This window comes from Rhinopithecus roxellana, chromosome 12 (assembly GCF_007565055.1).
Source record: "Rhinopithecus roxellana isolate Shanxi Qingling chromosome 12, ASM756505v1, whole genome shotgun sequence".
NCBI lineage: Eukaryota > Metazoa > Chordata > Mammalia > Primates > Cercopithecidae > Rhinopithecus > Rhinopithecus roxellana.
The window spans coordinates 108,313,761-108,327,205 of NC_044560.1; the positions used below are offsets into that span (position 1 = coordinate 108,313,761).

Here is a 13,445-nt window from a genome sequence, read left to right on the forward strand (position 1 = left end):
GCAGAGGGGGGCACCCCGGGTGGGCGGAGGGGGGATCCCCACGGGGTCGGGGCGGCAAGAGGACACCCCGACAGCCTCCGCAATGTCCGGGGCCCAACTTCCAGAGCAACATGTGTAGCCACGTCCTCGCCTAGTCCAGGTGGCCGCAACCTTGGGGGAGAGACAGGGCAGGACAGGACCAAGGAAGAGGAAGGAGAGACGGAGCCAGGGACAGACAGGAGGTCCGGGCTGCCGCTGCTGCCGCCACCACCACTGCCGCCGCCCCGGGGCCTGCCCCCCGACATCGGCTCTCTGAGCCCTCCACGGAATCTTGGGGTCGCTGGACACCGGGTTCCGGTCCTGGCCTCCCCACCACCCCCCCCACAGAACAGGGTCATGAAAAGGTAAGGCGGGGACAGGGGATGCAGGGGTGGTGGTGGGAATGTGGACCCCTAAATCTAGGACAGAGGAAGTTGGCCAGGAGCCTCTTGGAGGGAGGGGGGTTGAATGGTGGGCAGGGGTCTTGACCCCCACCTAGCTCCCCTGTCCCTCAGGGACTCTCCTCCACCCTGTCTCTCTCTCCCTCTCTGAGCCCCTTTTTCCTAGGTCCCTACACCTCAGACCTTTCATGCCCCCCATTTCTCTGACACGACTCCCTCTCCCCAGCCCCACATACCTGATGCCCCATATCCCTGTGCCTCCATCTATCTCACTTCTCCCTGTACCCCCCTCCCTGCATCAGTCCTCCCCATCGCCGGCCGGCCCTCTCCTTCTCTCCTCTCGCTCTCCCCTCCCATGTCAGAGCTATGAGTCTGCTATTAATACCCCTGCCAAGGACCTTGAGGGCATCCAGGCCCCCAGCACCCCTTGCCCCAAGCTCCCACCCCTTCCTCAAGGTTCTGGAACACCCTTACAGCCTCTTCCAAGCATCAGGATTCGGGTGGGGAGAGACCGGTGTTGTGTGTGTTGGGGGGTGAGGGGGGAGGAAACGGGATGCCGTCTGCAGCACAACTCGAGGTTGCGGGGGGGAGCTGTTGATCAAAGTGGCCGCTTCTCTCTTCTGTGTTGGATGCTGTGGGGGGCAATGAAGACAGGGACACCCTAGGAATTTCTGGCACCCTCCTCCTCCTCCCCGCTTGGGGACAGGCTGTGCTATGTACAGGATCTAAGTGGGGTGACTAGGGAGGCTGGAGCTGGGTGGGGGGGGCACCCAGGATGTTGGGAATGATGGGGTTTGAAACCTTAAGGGAGGAGAAGAGTGGGAACCCGGACTCCTGGGTTCTTAGGGGAAGAGGGGAGCTGGGGACCTGGACTCTTGGTTCCTGCGGGGAGAGGAGGCTGGGCACTGGAGTTCCAGAGTCTTGGGACAGGAGGGCCCAACCTCCTGGGTCCTGGGAAAGAATAGGACCGAATTCCCAGACTCCCAAGGCCTGGGGGAGGAAGGGGCTGCCGGAAGGACTCCTGGGTCTTTGTGGGAGGAGGTAGGGGATAGCGCTTCTGTCTGAGGAAGGACAGGCTGGGAGCTCAGTCTCCTGAGTCCCTGACAGGGCAGGGGATGAGAGTCAGGGACTTTGGCCTTGTGCAGATGGAAGTGGAAACGGAGGCTCAAGAGGAGGTGGAGATGGAGGCGAGGGCGGGGGTGGGGGGTGTCGAGAGGCTGGACTCTGTGATCCCTGAGGGCGTGGGTTCTGGGGGTTGGGACTTCAGAGTCCTGGAGGACTGGGGATGTCCCTCCTCTGTCCCTGGAGTGGGGGATGCTGCTCTCCCTAATCCCTGTGGGAAGGAACTGAGCATGCAGCCCCCGTGAGAAGGGTGGGGCCAGGGGCTGCCCTCCTGGGCCTCAGCAGGGAGCAGGACCCGGGGTCCCTAAGAGCAGAAGCCAGGTAGGGGTGGGTCTGGGAGAGGCAGAGGAGGGGCTGGAGGGTAAGCAGCCACTGGGAAGGGAGGGGAGCGTGAGTGTTAACCCCGCGGGGGCCAGGCCACAGCTGTGGGTTATTTTGGGGCGGAGTGGGGGGGTTATTCTGAGCGCTGATTGAGCCAGCTGCTTGGGGAAGGGCAATGGAGAGGAGGGGCGAAGAGGAGCCAGGACTGGGGAGGGATGGGCATACTAGGAGCCCCCACCCCCTTCCCTGGGGAGACAGGGGCCCGTGATCTCTGGGAAGGTGAGGTGGTGGGCAGAGGGGAGGGACTGTGGTCTCGAGGCAGGGGGTGGGGGTGGGCCTTTCCCCCACCCTGGCTGTCTGTGGGGTGGACGAGGCCTGCGCTACCATGGCAACCGGACAGGAGCGTGACAGCCAGGAGGGAACCCTTCCCTGTCTGGACCCTCACCCCTTCAGGAAGCCCCCAGTGCAGACTCCAGTCCCTCTCTGGGAACCAGGAGTCCAGACTCCCAGTGCCCTCCTCCCTCAGTCCCAGGCAGGACCCAGGAGCCTGGCTTCCAGCCCAACCACCCCAGGCGGCTAGTATTCAACAGGGGACACAGGAAGAGAGGCTGTATTTCCTCTAATTTACCAAATTGCTCCGGGCTGGGTGCCAGGGACCCCTCCGCCCCACCCAGCTCTCCACAGCTGTGCCCCCCAACCCCACATCCCAGCTGGGGCCATGACTCTCTTGCTTTGAGAATGAGGGGACAGGGGCTAGAGTAAGGGGACAAAATGGGTTAGGGGTCTGTGGTCAGGGTGAAGGGTAAGGTCATGCAGGGATTTTCTCTCCTTGGGGTGCCCCACTAATTTCTCTTTCTCTCTCTCTCCCCACACACCTGACCCCTTTTCCCTCTCTCATTTTTTCTCTCCCTTTTATTTCTGCTCCCTCCTGCCACTCGCCTTCCCCGCCTTACTTTCATGTCTGTGCTGGGCACCTCCCTGGTGGGGGTCCCGATCTTGGCCTTGCCTCGCTATTTCTGTCCTCCTGTTTTCGCTCCGCTCTGCCTGACTCCCTCAATCTCAATTCTGTTTCCCCATCCCTTATGTGTGCGTGTCTCTTGGTGGCCTTGGGGTCTCTGTCTCCCTCTTCCTGCCTTGCTGTCTTCTTCTCTGTCCAACTTTCTTGCCTCGCTTATCTCTCCCGCCTTCCTGCATCTCTTCCCGCCTCTATCATCCTCTCCCTGGGCCTCCCTCATTCCCGTTTCTGTCACTCCGTCCTCTCTCTCTCCGTCTTCTCCCTGTCTCTGTTGCTTCTTCCGTCTCTCCCTTTCTTCCTGCCACTCTTTACCTCCCTGTCTCCCTGGGTCTCTCTCTATTCCTATCCTGATCCCATCTCTGTGGGTCTCCCTATCCCCACCTTGTCTGTCTCTCTTCCTCTGTCCGCTCTTACCTCTGTATCTTCCCCTGACCCCATTATCCACCCTTTGCGTCTCCCCCAATCCCATACACCACTTTTTCCTATCTCTGTCTCGCCCTATCTCTGCATCTCTCCCTGTTTCACCACTTCCTCTGGTGTTTCTTCCCCACCTCTCTCTTCCACCTCCCTCTGCTGTGTCTGTCTCTGCCTGTCTCTCCTCCATCTCTCTCTCCCTCTGCCCATCTCTCCCTCTGTCTCTGCCTATCTCTCCTCCATCTCTCTCTCCCTCTGCCCGTCTCTCCCTCTGTCTCTCTCCCCTCCATCTCTCTCGTCCTCCGTTCCTGTCTCTCCCTCTGTTCCATCACCCCGACCGCTCCCTGTCCTCCCCATCTCGGCGCCTGTCCCTCGCTGCATCTCCTCCTCGGTGTGTCTCTCTATTTCGTCTCCCTGTCTCTGCGTCTCCCGTCTGTGCCTCCCTCTCCTCTCTGTCTCTCCCGGCCCGGGCGCTCAGAGGCCGCCCGGCGGAGCCCGCAGGCGATGCGCGGCGCCGGTGGCCCCCGCGGCCCTCGGGGCCCCGCTAAGATGCTGCTGCTGCTGGCGCTGGCCTGCGCCAGTCCGTTCCCGGAGGAGGCGCCGGGGCCGGGCGGGGCCGGTGGGCTCGGCGGGGGCCCCGGCGGGGCGCGGCCGCTCAACGTGGCGCTTGTGTTCTCGGGGCCCGCGTACGCGGCCGAGGCAGCACGCCTGGGCCCGGCTGTGGCGGCGGCCGTGCGCAGCCCGGGCCTGGACGTGCGGCCTGTAGCGCTGGTGCTCAACGGCTCGGACCCGCGCAGCCTCGTGCTGCAGCTCTGCGACCTGCTGTCGGGGCTGCGCGTGCACGGCGTGGTCTTCGAGGACGACTCGCGCGCGCCCGCCGTCGCGCCCATCCTCGACTTCCTGTCGGCGCAGACCTCGCTGCCCATCGTGGCCGTGCACGGCGGCGCCGCGCTCGTGCTCACGCCCAAGGTGCGCGCGACCGGGGGCGGGGCGGGGCCACAGGAGGGGCGGGGACAGTCGCTGAGGGGCGGGTCTGGGATAGCCAGCGGGGGCGGGGCCTAGGGGGGGCCGGGACTGTCCTGTGGGTCCGCATCTGGGACAAGCCGGGCCCAGATGGCAGGCAGGGCTTAGGGCTAGGTAAGAGGCAGTGCTGACTTGGAGTGGGTTGGTCTATAGGGTAACCTGGGCCTAGGGTCAGAAAGAGACCGGTCCTCGATGATCAGAGTATAGGGAAGACGTGGGCCCATTCATTGTAAGTAAAGGTCTGTGGAAAAGGCGAACCGAGGGAAGGGTTGGGGACTGGTAACGAAAAGGGACTAGCCCCAGATGGCAAAATCTGAGGGAGGGGTGGGATCTAGGATCAGCGCAAGAAGAAGTCAGTTGAAAAGAAATGGGCCCGGGCTCGAGGGCTCACGCCTGTAATCCCAGCGCTTTGGAAAGCTGAGGCCGGCGGATCACTTGAGGGCACAGGAGTTTGAGACCAGCCTGGCCAACATGGTGAAACCTCGTCTCTATGAAAAATACAAAAATTAGCCGGGCGTTGTGGCGGGCGTCTGTAATCCCAGCTACTCGGGAGGGCGAGGCAGGAGAATTGCTTAAATCCGGGAGGCGGAGGCTGCAGTGAGCCGAGATCGTGCCACTGCACTCCAGCCTGGGCGACACAGTAAGACTCTGTCAAAAAAAAAAAAAAGAAAAGAAAAGAAATGGAGTTCAGAAAGAAAGGGGCGAAGTCTAGTGGAGAGGTGGCAGCCAGGAAGTATCAGAGGTGTCAGGTACCAAGGACAGAGTTTGGGGAGGCGTTCGGCCGGTTGAGCATAAGGTGTAGAGGTAGGCTAGGGATGGAGGAGCCATCTTCTAAGTGGAAGAGTCGGAAAAGAGGAGCAGTCATTAGAGAGAGGAGGACGGGCAAGGGGTAGAACCAGGAAGCAAGGAACTGAGGTTTAGGGCGAGACCAGTCAGGGAAGGAGTGAGTCAGGAAAGGGGGCGGGGCTAGCCAGTTAGGGCGGGGCCAGGTAGGGGCGGGGCCTAAGCCCTCAATAAAGGGGTGGGTCTAGGGAGAAAACCGGTCCTGAGACTAGGGTTTGAGAAGGGGTGTACCCCCCTGTGAGGTGTGGAAAGCTAGAGTCCAGAGGATGGGCAGGAGGATGAAGGCTTATGGTGGAGACGGACCCAGCCAATGAGAAGTCAAAGCCAGGAGCCTGCTGGGGAAGGGATGGTAGAGGCTGGAGCTGCCCAGAGCCTGGAGAAAGGCCTGACTCCCAAGGGCACAGAAGGAGCCAGTTGTGGCGGACCTCTGGTAGAGAAGGAGAGAATTCGACGAAGCCTGCCCTGTGGATTGAGAAGAATGGATCAGCTAGGAGGTGGGGCCTGAAAAGGGGCGGGGCCTCTTCAGAGGTGGGGCCAATGCAACCCAGACGATGGAGCCACCTGAGTGGGTGGAGCTTCATTCAATCTGCCCATTCCCTGCTGTGCGGGCCTGCGGCTGTGTGACTGCATCACTATTGTATGCAGAGGCTCCTAGTCCTCCTGTCCAGAGCGTTCTGGGAAGGACCTCTGTCCAACTTTTTTGTTCCCCTTGGCATGGTACTTTTCAGAGATTTGTAGGTAGATACCCTGGGAGGCAAACTTATTTCTTAACTGCCACTTCCGAGGCATACTCAAAGACGTGATCCCTCGTGCCTTCATTGCTGCTGAGAAGTGTGGTCTGCTCTGTTTCATTGTCCGCTGGGCACTGTGGTCGGCTCAGTGTACGCCCATAGCATTCTGGGAAATGTAGTCCCCTTGCTGCCCCTGGATGGAAGAAAGCGTGATCTTCGCAGCTCCATCTGTGCCCCATTGAATGCTGGGAATGTGGTCCCCTCAGCACACCTTCACCTGCTGAAGGAAGAGGTTCTCCTTGCGTTACAATAAGACCTCATTTCCGGCCAGATGCCGTGGCATACGCCTGTAATCCCAGCACTTTGGGAGGCCGAGGCGGGCGAATCACCTGAGATCAGGAGTTTGAGGCCAGCCTGGCCAACATGGAGAAACCCCGTGTCTACTGAAAATACGAACATTAGCCGGGCGTGGTGGCGCTTGCCTGTAATCCCAGCTACTCAGGAGGCTGAGGCAGGAGAATCGCTTGAACCTGGGAGGCGGAGGATGCAGTGAGCCGAGATTGCAGTGAGCCTAGATCGTGCCACTGCACTCCAGCCTGGGCGACAGAACGAGACTCCGTCTCAAAAAAAAAAAAAAAAAAAAAAAAAAAAAAAAAAAAAAAAAAAAGAGGGAGACAAGGTCCCTGCCTTATAGAGCTTGCATTTTAATGGTGAGACACACAAAACCAGTAATAGTAAAATCTGGCAGTCCTGGAGGAAATCAACACAGGATGTTGTAATGACTGAGGATGGAGTTTCAACAGATGGCAGTCAGGGGAGGCCTCCCTGAGGCGGTGACATCTGAGCTGGAGGTGTCAGGTGGAGGTCTGGCATGGAGGAGCCAGGGAAAAGTGTCCCCAGGAGAGGTAACAACTAAGGACAAAGCCCTTAAAGCAGGAAGGAGCCTGATGTATTTGAGGAAGAGCAAGAAGGGAGTGTAGCTGGAGCACATTGGGGGATTGGGGTGGCAGGAGATGAGAGGTCAGAGAAGCAACAGAAGCCAGGTCATGCAGGGCCATGGCGAGGACTTTGGCTTTGATTCTGAGGTGGAATCACTGGAAGGTTTTCAACTGAGAAGGGATGTGATCCAATTAATATTTTGAAACAATCACTCTGGCTGCTGTTTGGAGAATAGACTGGAAGATGCAAGATTGAAAACAAAGATGAGCTGGGCACAGTGGCTCATGCCTGGAATCCCACCACTTTGGGAGGCCGAGGCAGGTGGATCACTTGAGGTCAGGAGTTTGAGACCAGCCTGGCCAACACGGTGAAACCTTTCTCTACTAAAAATACAGGCCGGGCACGGTGGCTCAAGCCTGTAATCCCAGCACTTTGGGAGGCCGAGATGGGCGGATCACGAGGTCAGGAGATCGAGACCATCCTGGCTAACATGGTGAAACCCCATCTCTACTAAAAATACAAAAAACTAGCCAGGCGAGGTGGCAGGCGCCAGTAGTTCCAGCTACTCGGGCGGCTGAGGCAGGTGAACGGCATAAACTCGGGAGGTGGAGCCTGCAGTGAGCTGAGATCCAGCCACTGCACTCCATCCTGGGCAACAGAGCAAGACTCCGTCTCAAAAAATAAAAACAATAAAAATACAAAAATGAGCTGGGCGTGGTGGTGCATACCTGTAATCCCAGCTACTCGGGATGCTGAGGCAGGAGAATGGCGTGAACCCGGGAGGCGGAGCTTGCAGTGAACTGAGATCCGGCCACTGCACTACAGCCTGGGCGACAGAGCGAGACTCCGTCTCAAAAAAAAAAAAAAGAGTAAGGTTTTATTAGGCCAGGTGCGGCAGGAGAATGACTTGAACCCACCAGGCGGAGGTTGCAGTGAGCCAAGATCATGCCGCTGCTCACCAGCCTGGGCGACAGAGCAAGATTCTGTCTCAAAAAAAAAAAATTAAAAAAAATAAAAAAATAAAAAAATAATAAAAATAAAAATAAAAAAGTAAGGTTTTATGGATGAGTCTAGAATAACTCAGTCACGTGGCTAAGTCTAATCCAGATCTAGCCCTGTGCCCCAGGAGGAAAAGGAGATGGATTTAGTGAACCTATCTAGTCAGTCTGCCATATTGAGAGCTATGGTCCTCTTATTCATTGCTAAGAAATGAGGTCCCCACATCGGGAATCCTGACATCCTCCTCCCTCCTGGCAGGAGAAGGGCTCCACCTTCCTGCAGCTGGGCTCCTCCACCGAGCAACAGCTTCAGGTCATCTTTGAGGTGCTGGAGGAGTACGACTGGACATCCTTTGTAGCCGTGACCACGCGTGCCCCTGGCCACCGGGCCTTCCTGTCCTACATCGAGGTGCTGACTGACGGCAGTCTGGTGGGCTGGGAGCACCGCGGAGCGCTGACGTTGGACCCTGGGGCGGGCGAGGCGGTGCTCAGTGCCCAGCTCCGCAGTGTCAGCGCGCAGATCCGCCTGCTCTTCTGCGCCCGAGAGGAGGCCGAGCCCGTGTTCCGCGCGGCTGAGGAGGCTGGCCTCACTGGGTCTGGCTACGTCTGGTTCATGGTGGGGCCCCAGCTGGCTGGAGGCGGGGGCTCTGGGGCCCCTGGTGAGCCCCCTCTTCTGCCAGGAGGCGCCCCCCTTCCTGCCGGACTGTTTGCAGTGCGCTCGGCTGGCTGGCGGGATGACCTGGCTCGGCGAGTGGCAGCTGGCGTGGCCGTAGTGGCCAGAGGTGCCCAGGCCCTGCTGCGTGATTATGGTTTCCTTCCTGAGCTCGGCCACGACTGTCGCGCCCAGAACCGCACCCACCGCGGCGAGAGTCTGCATAGGTGAGTGGGGCTGGAATGGGAGGGGTGTGGGAGGGCTCCCAGAGCCTAACTACCTGCAGTAGTCACTGAATGAGTGGCTCAGATGGTTCACATCCGCTCTTTGAGCCTCAATTTTCTTTTCTGTAAAGTGGGTGCAATTGGGTCTCTTTTCTGAGGTTAAATCAAGTAATTTGGAAAAAGCGTCTGAGATAAAGTGAGTGAATTACTCTATTTCATGACTCTAAGACGCATAATTTTTCACACTTTAATGTATTTGAAAACGAGATGTGTCTTATAATTGATGGCTTATCATGGCTCCATTGGCAGCACTTTTGTCCTTCTTTGTGGTGCATCTTATACTTGAGAGCATTTTAGATTTAGTCTAAATACCTAGACTATAAACTGAACTTCAGCAGCAAAAAAGACCCAACAATCCAGTGGCCCGGATGAGGTCGAAGTTTGTTCCTCTTTCACATAACAACCCGGAGATGAGCATTCCTGGTTATCAGGAGACTGCTGCTCCATGTGATCACTCAGGGACCCAGGGTCCTCCCACCTTGTTGCTCTGGCCTCTCTGCATAGTCGAAGCGGTCGTGCGGATGTCTGAATTGCAGCTCATGAGAGGGGGAAAAGAGAGGAAGTGGACAGCAAGCACTTTCCTTTTGAGTAAGTGAGGCAGAAAGGACACACCTCATACCTTACTGTTGAGAAGGTAGTCATATGGTCAGGGCTGGCTTACTGGTTGGTGACAGTGGTGTCCATTCTGATTGGCTAGACGTCTGCTGGGATTAGCTAGATGCCTGTTCTGATTAGCTAGACGTCCACTCCCATAGGCTAGACTTCCATTCCTGGCTAGACGTCCATTCTGATTGGCTAGCGCCTGTGCGGTGCCGATTGCTAGATATTTTGGCTATTACTGCTGCGCATGGCCTAGGCCAACTGCAAGGAAGACTGGGAAATGTCAATCCGAGCTGGACAGGTGTGTGCCCAATTTACACACTATTATTTTAGAAGAGGAGAACAGAGTTTGTTGGAAAACAGCATCTCCACGATAGGAAGCTCTGGGAGTGGAAAAATTGATGAGCTTGGTGACAGAACTGTGAAAAGAGAGACCTTTAATCCTGAACGAGGATGAGGTGAATTTGGGAAGAGATGATGGGTGGGGAAGAAGACCTAAAAGAGGGGAATTGAGAACTGGTGAGTTGGAAATCAGGATCCCCGGGGAAAAAAAAGGGTGAGAAAAGCATCCCTTCTTCATAAATACTTACTGAGCACCCGCTAGGAACTAGGGCTCATGCTGGGCGCTGGGAACATAGATGAATAAGACCATGGACTTATTCTTCAAAGAACGCAGGGTCCTGTAAGAGTGGCAGACAGGGACGGGGATAATGGCAACGCAGCATGATGCTTGCAGTAATGGAGGTCACGCGGGCACGGCGGGGGCACGGAGAGAAGCACTGGCTAAGCCAAGAGATTTTCGGATGCACGAAGCAGAGTCTCATTGGAATTTCCTTAGGGAAAAGGGGGTTTATTGGAAAAATAAACACACAGAGGAATGAGAAGCCAGGAATTGAGGCTAAGTAAGCCTGGGGCCAGCTAATCCTTCAGCTCTTTCTGGTTCTTTCTTTTTATCTATCTTTCTTTCTTTCTTTCTTTCTTTCTTTCTTTCTTTCTTTCTTTCTTTCTTTCTTTCTTTCTTTCTTTCTTTCTTTCTTTCTTCTTTCTCTTTCTTTCTTCCTTCCTTCCTTCTTTCTTTTCTTTTCTTTTCCTTTCTTTCTCTCTCTCTCTCTCTCTCTCTCTCTCTCTCTCTCTCTCTCTCTCTCTCTCTCTCTTTCTTTCTTTCAGATAGAGTCTCACTCTATTGCCCAGCTGGAGTGCAATGCCGCAATCTGGGCTCACTGAAACCTCCACCTCCCGAGTTCAAGCGATTCTCCTGCTTCAGTCTCCTGAGTAGCTGGGGTTACGGGCACGTGCCACCACGCCCAGCTAACTTTTTTTGTATTTTTAATAGAGACGCCATGTTGGTCAGGCCAGTCTGGAACTCCTGACCTCAAATGATCTGCCTGCTTCGGCCTCCCAAAGTGCTGGGATTCCAGGCGTGAGCCACCGCACCCGGCTGGTTCTGTCCTTCTTACTCTATGCTTTCTCCCTCCCTCCCTCTGTCCGTCTCCTCCCTCGCTGTCCCTTTCTCTTTGCTTCTCAGGCTTGCCTCTCCCAGAGGCTGTTCAGTTCTTTACCCAGAATTTCTCCTCCCTCATAACTTCAGCTCTTGCTGGTCACAACTCATCCTTCCAGATCTCATAGCAAAATGTCATCCCAAGAGAGGAAATGTATTAGCCTCAGTCTGCCTTCCAAACCAGGGTGCAAAAGTCACAAGTCAGCCTGTGGAGTCAGGAAGGTTTCTAGGAGGAGATATCTGAGCTGTGACTGAGGGATGAATTGCTCATTGATTCATTTATTGATTGAAACGCCCTTTATTGAAAGTCTACTATGTGCCAAGCATTGCTTTAGGCACAGGGTATATATAGTGTTAAATAAGGTCCTTGCTCTGTCAGAGCTTACAGTCTAATAAAAGAGAAACACAATGAGCAAATAAGTAAAGAAAATGAAATATCAAGCAGGCAATAACTTCTGCTATGAAAATCAAACGGGAGAATGTGGTAAGAAATGCACAGGGGGCTATGCTAGGTGGGGTGGTCAGGAAAGGCCTTTCTGAATAGGTGAAATTTGGAGGTTAAAAAACGTGGATAGCCAGACTGTGGCTCACGCCTGTAATCTCAGCACTTTGGGAGGCTGAGGCAGGAGGATCGCTAGAGGCCAGGAGTTCCAGGCCAGCCTGGGTAACATAGTGAGAACTCCATCTCAACAAAAAATTAAAAAATTAGCTGGGCATTGGCCAGGCATGGTGGCTTACGCCTGTAATCCCAGCATGTTGGGAGGCTGAGGCGGGCAGATCACGAGGTCAGGAGATTGGACCATCCTGGCTAACATGGCGAAACCCCGTCTCTACTAAAAATACAAAAAATTAGCCGGGAGTGGTGGCGGACACCTATAGTCCCAGCTACTCTGGAGGCTGAGGCAGGAGAATGGCGTGAACCCGGGAGGCAGAGTTGGCAGTGAGCCAATTTGTGCCACTGCACTCTAGCCTGGGTGACAGAGCGAGACTCCATCTCAAAAAAATAAAATAAAATAAAATAAATAAATAAATAAATAAATAATTTAGCTGAACTTGGTCGTGTGTGCCTATAGTCCTAGCTACTTAGGAGGCTGAGGTGGGAGGATCACTTGAGCTTCGGAGATCGAGGCCATAAGAAATTGTGATCTCTTCATTGCAGTCCAGCCTGTGCAACAAAGTGAGACCCTGTCTCTAAAATAATTTAAAAAATTAAAATTTAAGAAATAGGTAGGCAAGGTGTGGTGGTTCACACCTGTAATCTCAGGGCCTTGGGAGGCTGAGGTGGATGGATCACTTGAGGTTAGGAGTTTGAGACCAGCCTGGCCAACATGGGGAAACGCCGTCTCTCCTAAAAAACACAAAACTTAGCTGGGCATGGTGACAAGTGCCTGTAATCCTAGCTGCTTGGGAGGCTGAGGCAGGAGAATCACTTGAACCCGGGAGGCGAAGGTTGCAGTGAGCCGAGACCACACCACTGCACTCCAGTCTCAGTGACAGAGCAAGACTCTGTCTTAAAAAAAAAAAAAAAAAAAAAAAAACAGAGAAAGAGAAAGAAATGGATAAAGTGAAGGAGTCAAGCATTGGAAGATCTCAGTGAAGGGAGAGGGAACAGCAGGTGCAAAGCCTATGGGGCTGGAACTGCCTTGTCTTAGTCTGTTTGTGTTGCTGTGACAGAATATCATAGGATGGGTAATTATAACGCACAGAAATTTGTTGGCTCTTGGTTCTGAAGGCTGGGAAGTCCAATATCAAGATGTCACCATCTGGGGAGGGTCTTCTTTCAGCATCATTACATGATGGAAGGCATCACATGGCAGAAGGGCAAAGAGAGAAGTGGGGGAGATCAAGCAAACCCACTCCTGCAGCAACAGCCTTAGTCCATTTGTGAGGGCACTGGAGCCTGCATGACCGAAATGCTTCTTAAAGGTTTCGCCTCCGAGGGCTGGGTGCGGTGGCTCATACCTGTAATCCCAGCACTTTGGGAGGCCGAGGCGGGCAGATCACAAGGTCAGGAGATCGAGACCATCCTGGCTAACACAGTGAAACCCAGTCTCCATTAAAAACACAAAAAATTAGCCGGTGTGGTGGCGGGCGCCTATAGGCCCAGCTGCTAGGGAGGCTGAGGCAGGAGAATGGCATGAACCTGGGAGGCGGAGCTTGCAGTGAGCAGAGATTGCGCCACTGCACTCCAGCCTGGGTGACAGAGCAAGCTTCAGTCTCTAAAAAAAGAAAAAAAAAGGTTCCACCTCCTAATTCCCAATACCATCACAATGGCAATTAAATTTCTTTTTTCTTTTTTTTTTCTGAGACGAAGTCTCGCTCTGTTGCCCAGGCTGGAGTGCAGTGGTGCGATCTAGGCTCATTGCAACCTCCACCTCCTGGATTCAAGCTATTCTCCTGCCTCAGCCTCCCGAGCAGCTGGGACCGCAGGTGCCTGCCACCACACCTGGCTAATTTTTGTATTTTTGTAGAGATGGGGTTTCACCATGTTGGCCAGGCTGATCTCAAACTCCTGACCTCAGGTGATCCGCTCACCTCAGGCTCCCAAGGTGCTGGGGTTACAGACATGAGCCACTGCACCCGGCC

At 55.1% G+C, this 13,445-nt stretch overlaps 1 protein-coding gene across 1 annotated transcript in view; it reads left to right on the forward strand.

Annotated features, from left to right (window-relative positions):
• Positions 1-3,511: 3,511 nt before the first annotated feature.
• GRIN2D (glutamate ionotropic receptor NMDA type subunit 2D) overlaps positions 3,512-13,445 on the forward strand; it is a 49,152-nt gene continuing 39,218 nt past the window's right edge. The window contains exons 1-2 of the mRNA XM_030941569.1: positions 3,512-4,260; positions 8,085-8,704. Coding sequence (XP_030797429.1) covers positions 3,796-4,260; positions 8,085-8,704 — 1,085 coding nt within the window. The 5' untranslated portion in view covers positions 3,512-3,795. The remainder of the gene's footprint in view (positions 4,261-8,084; positions 8,705-13,445) is intronic.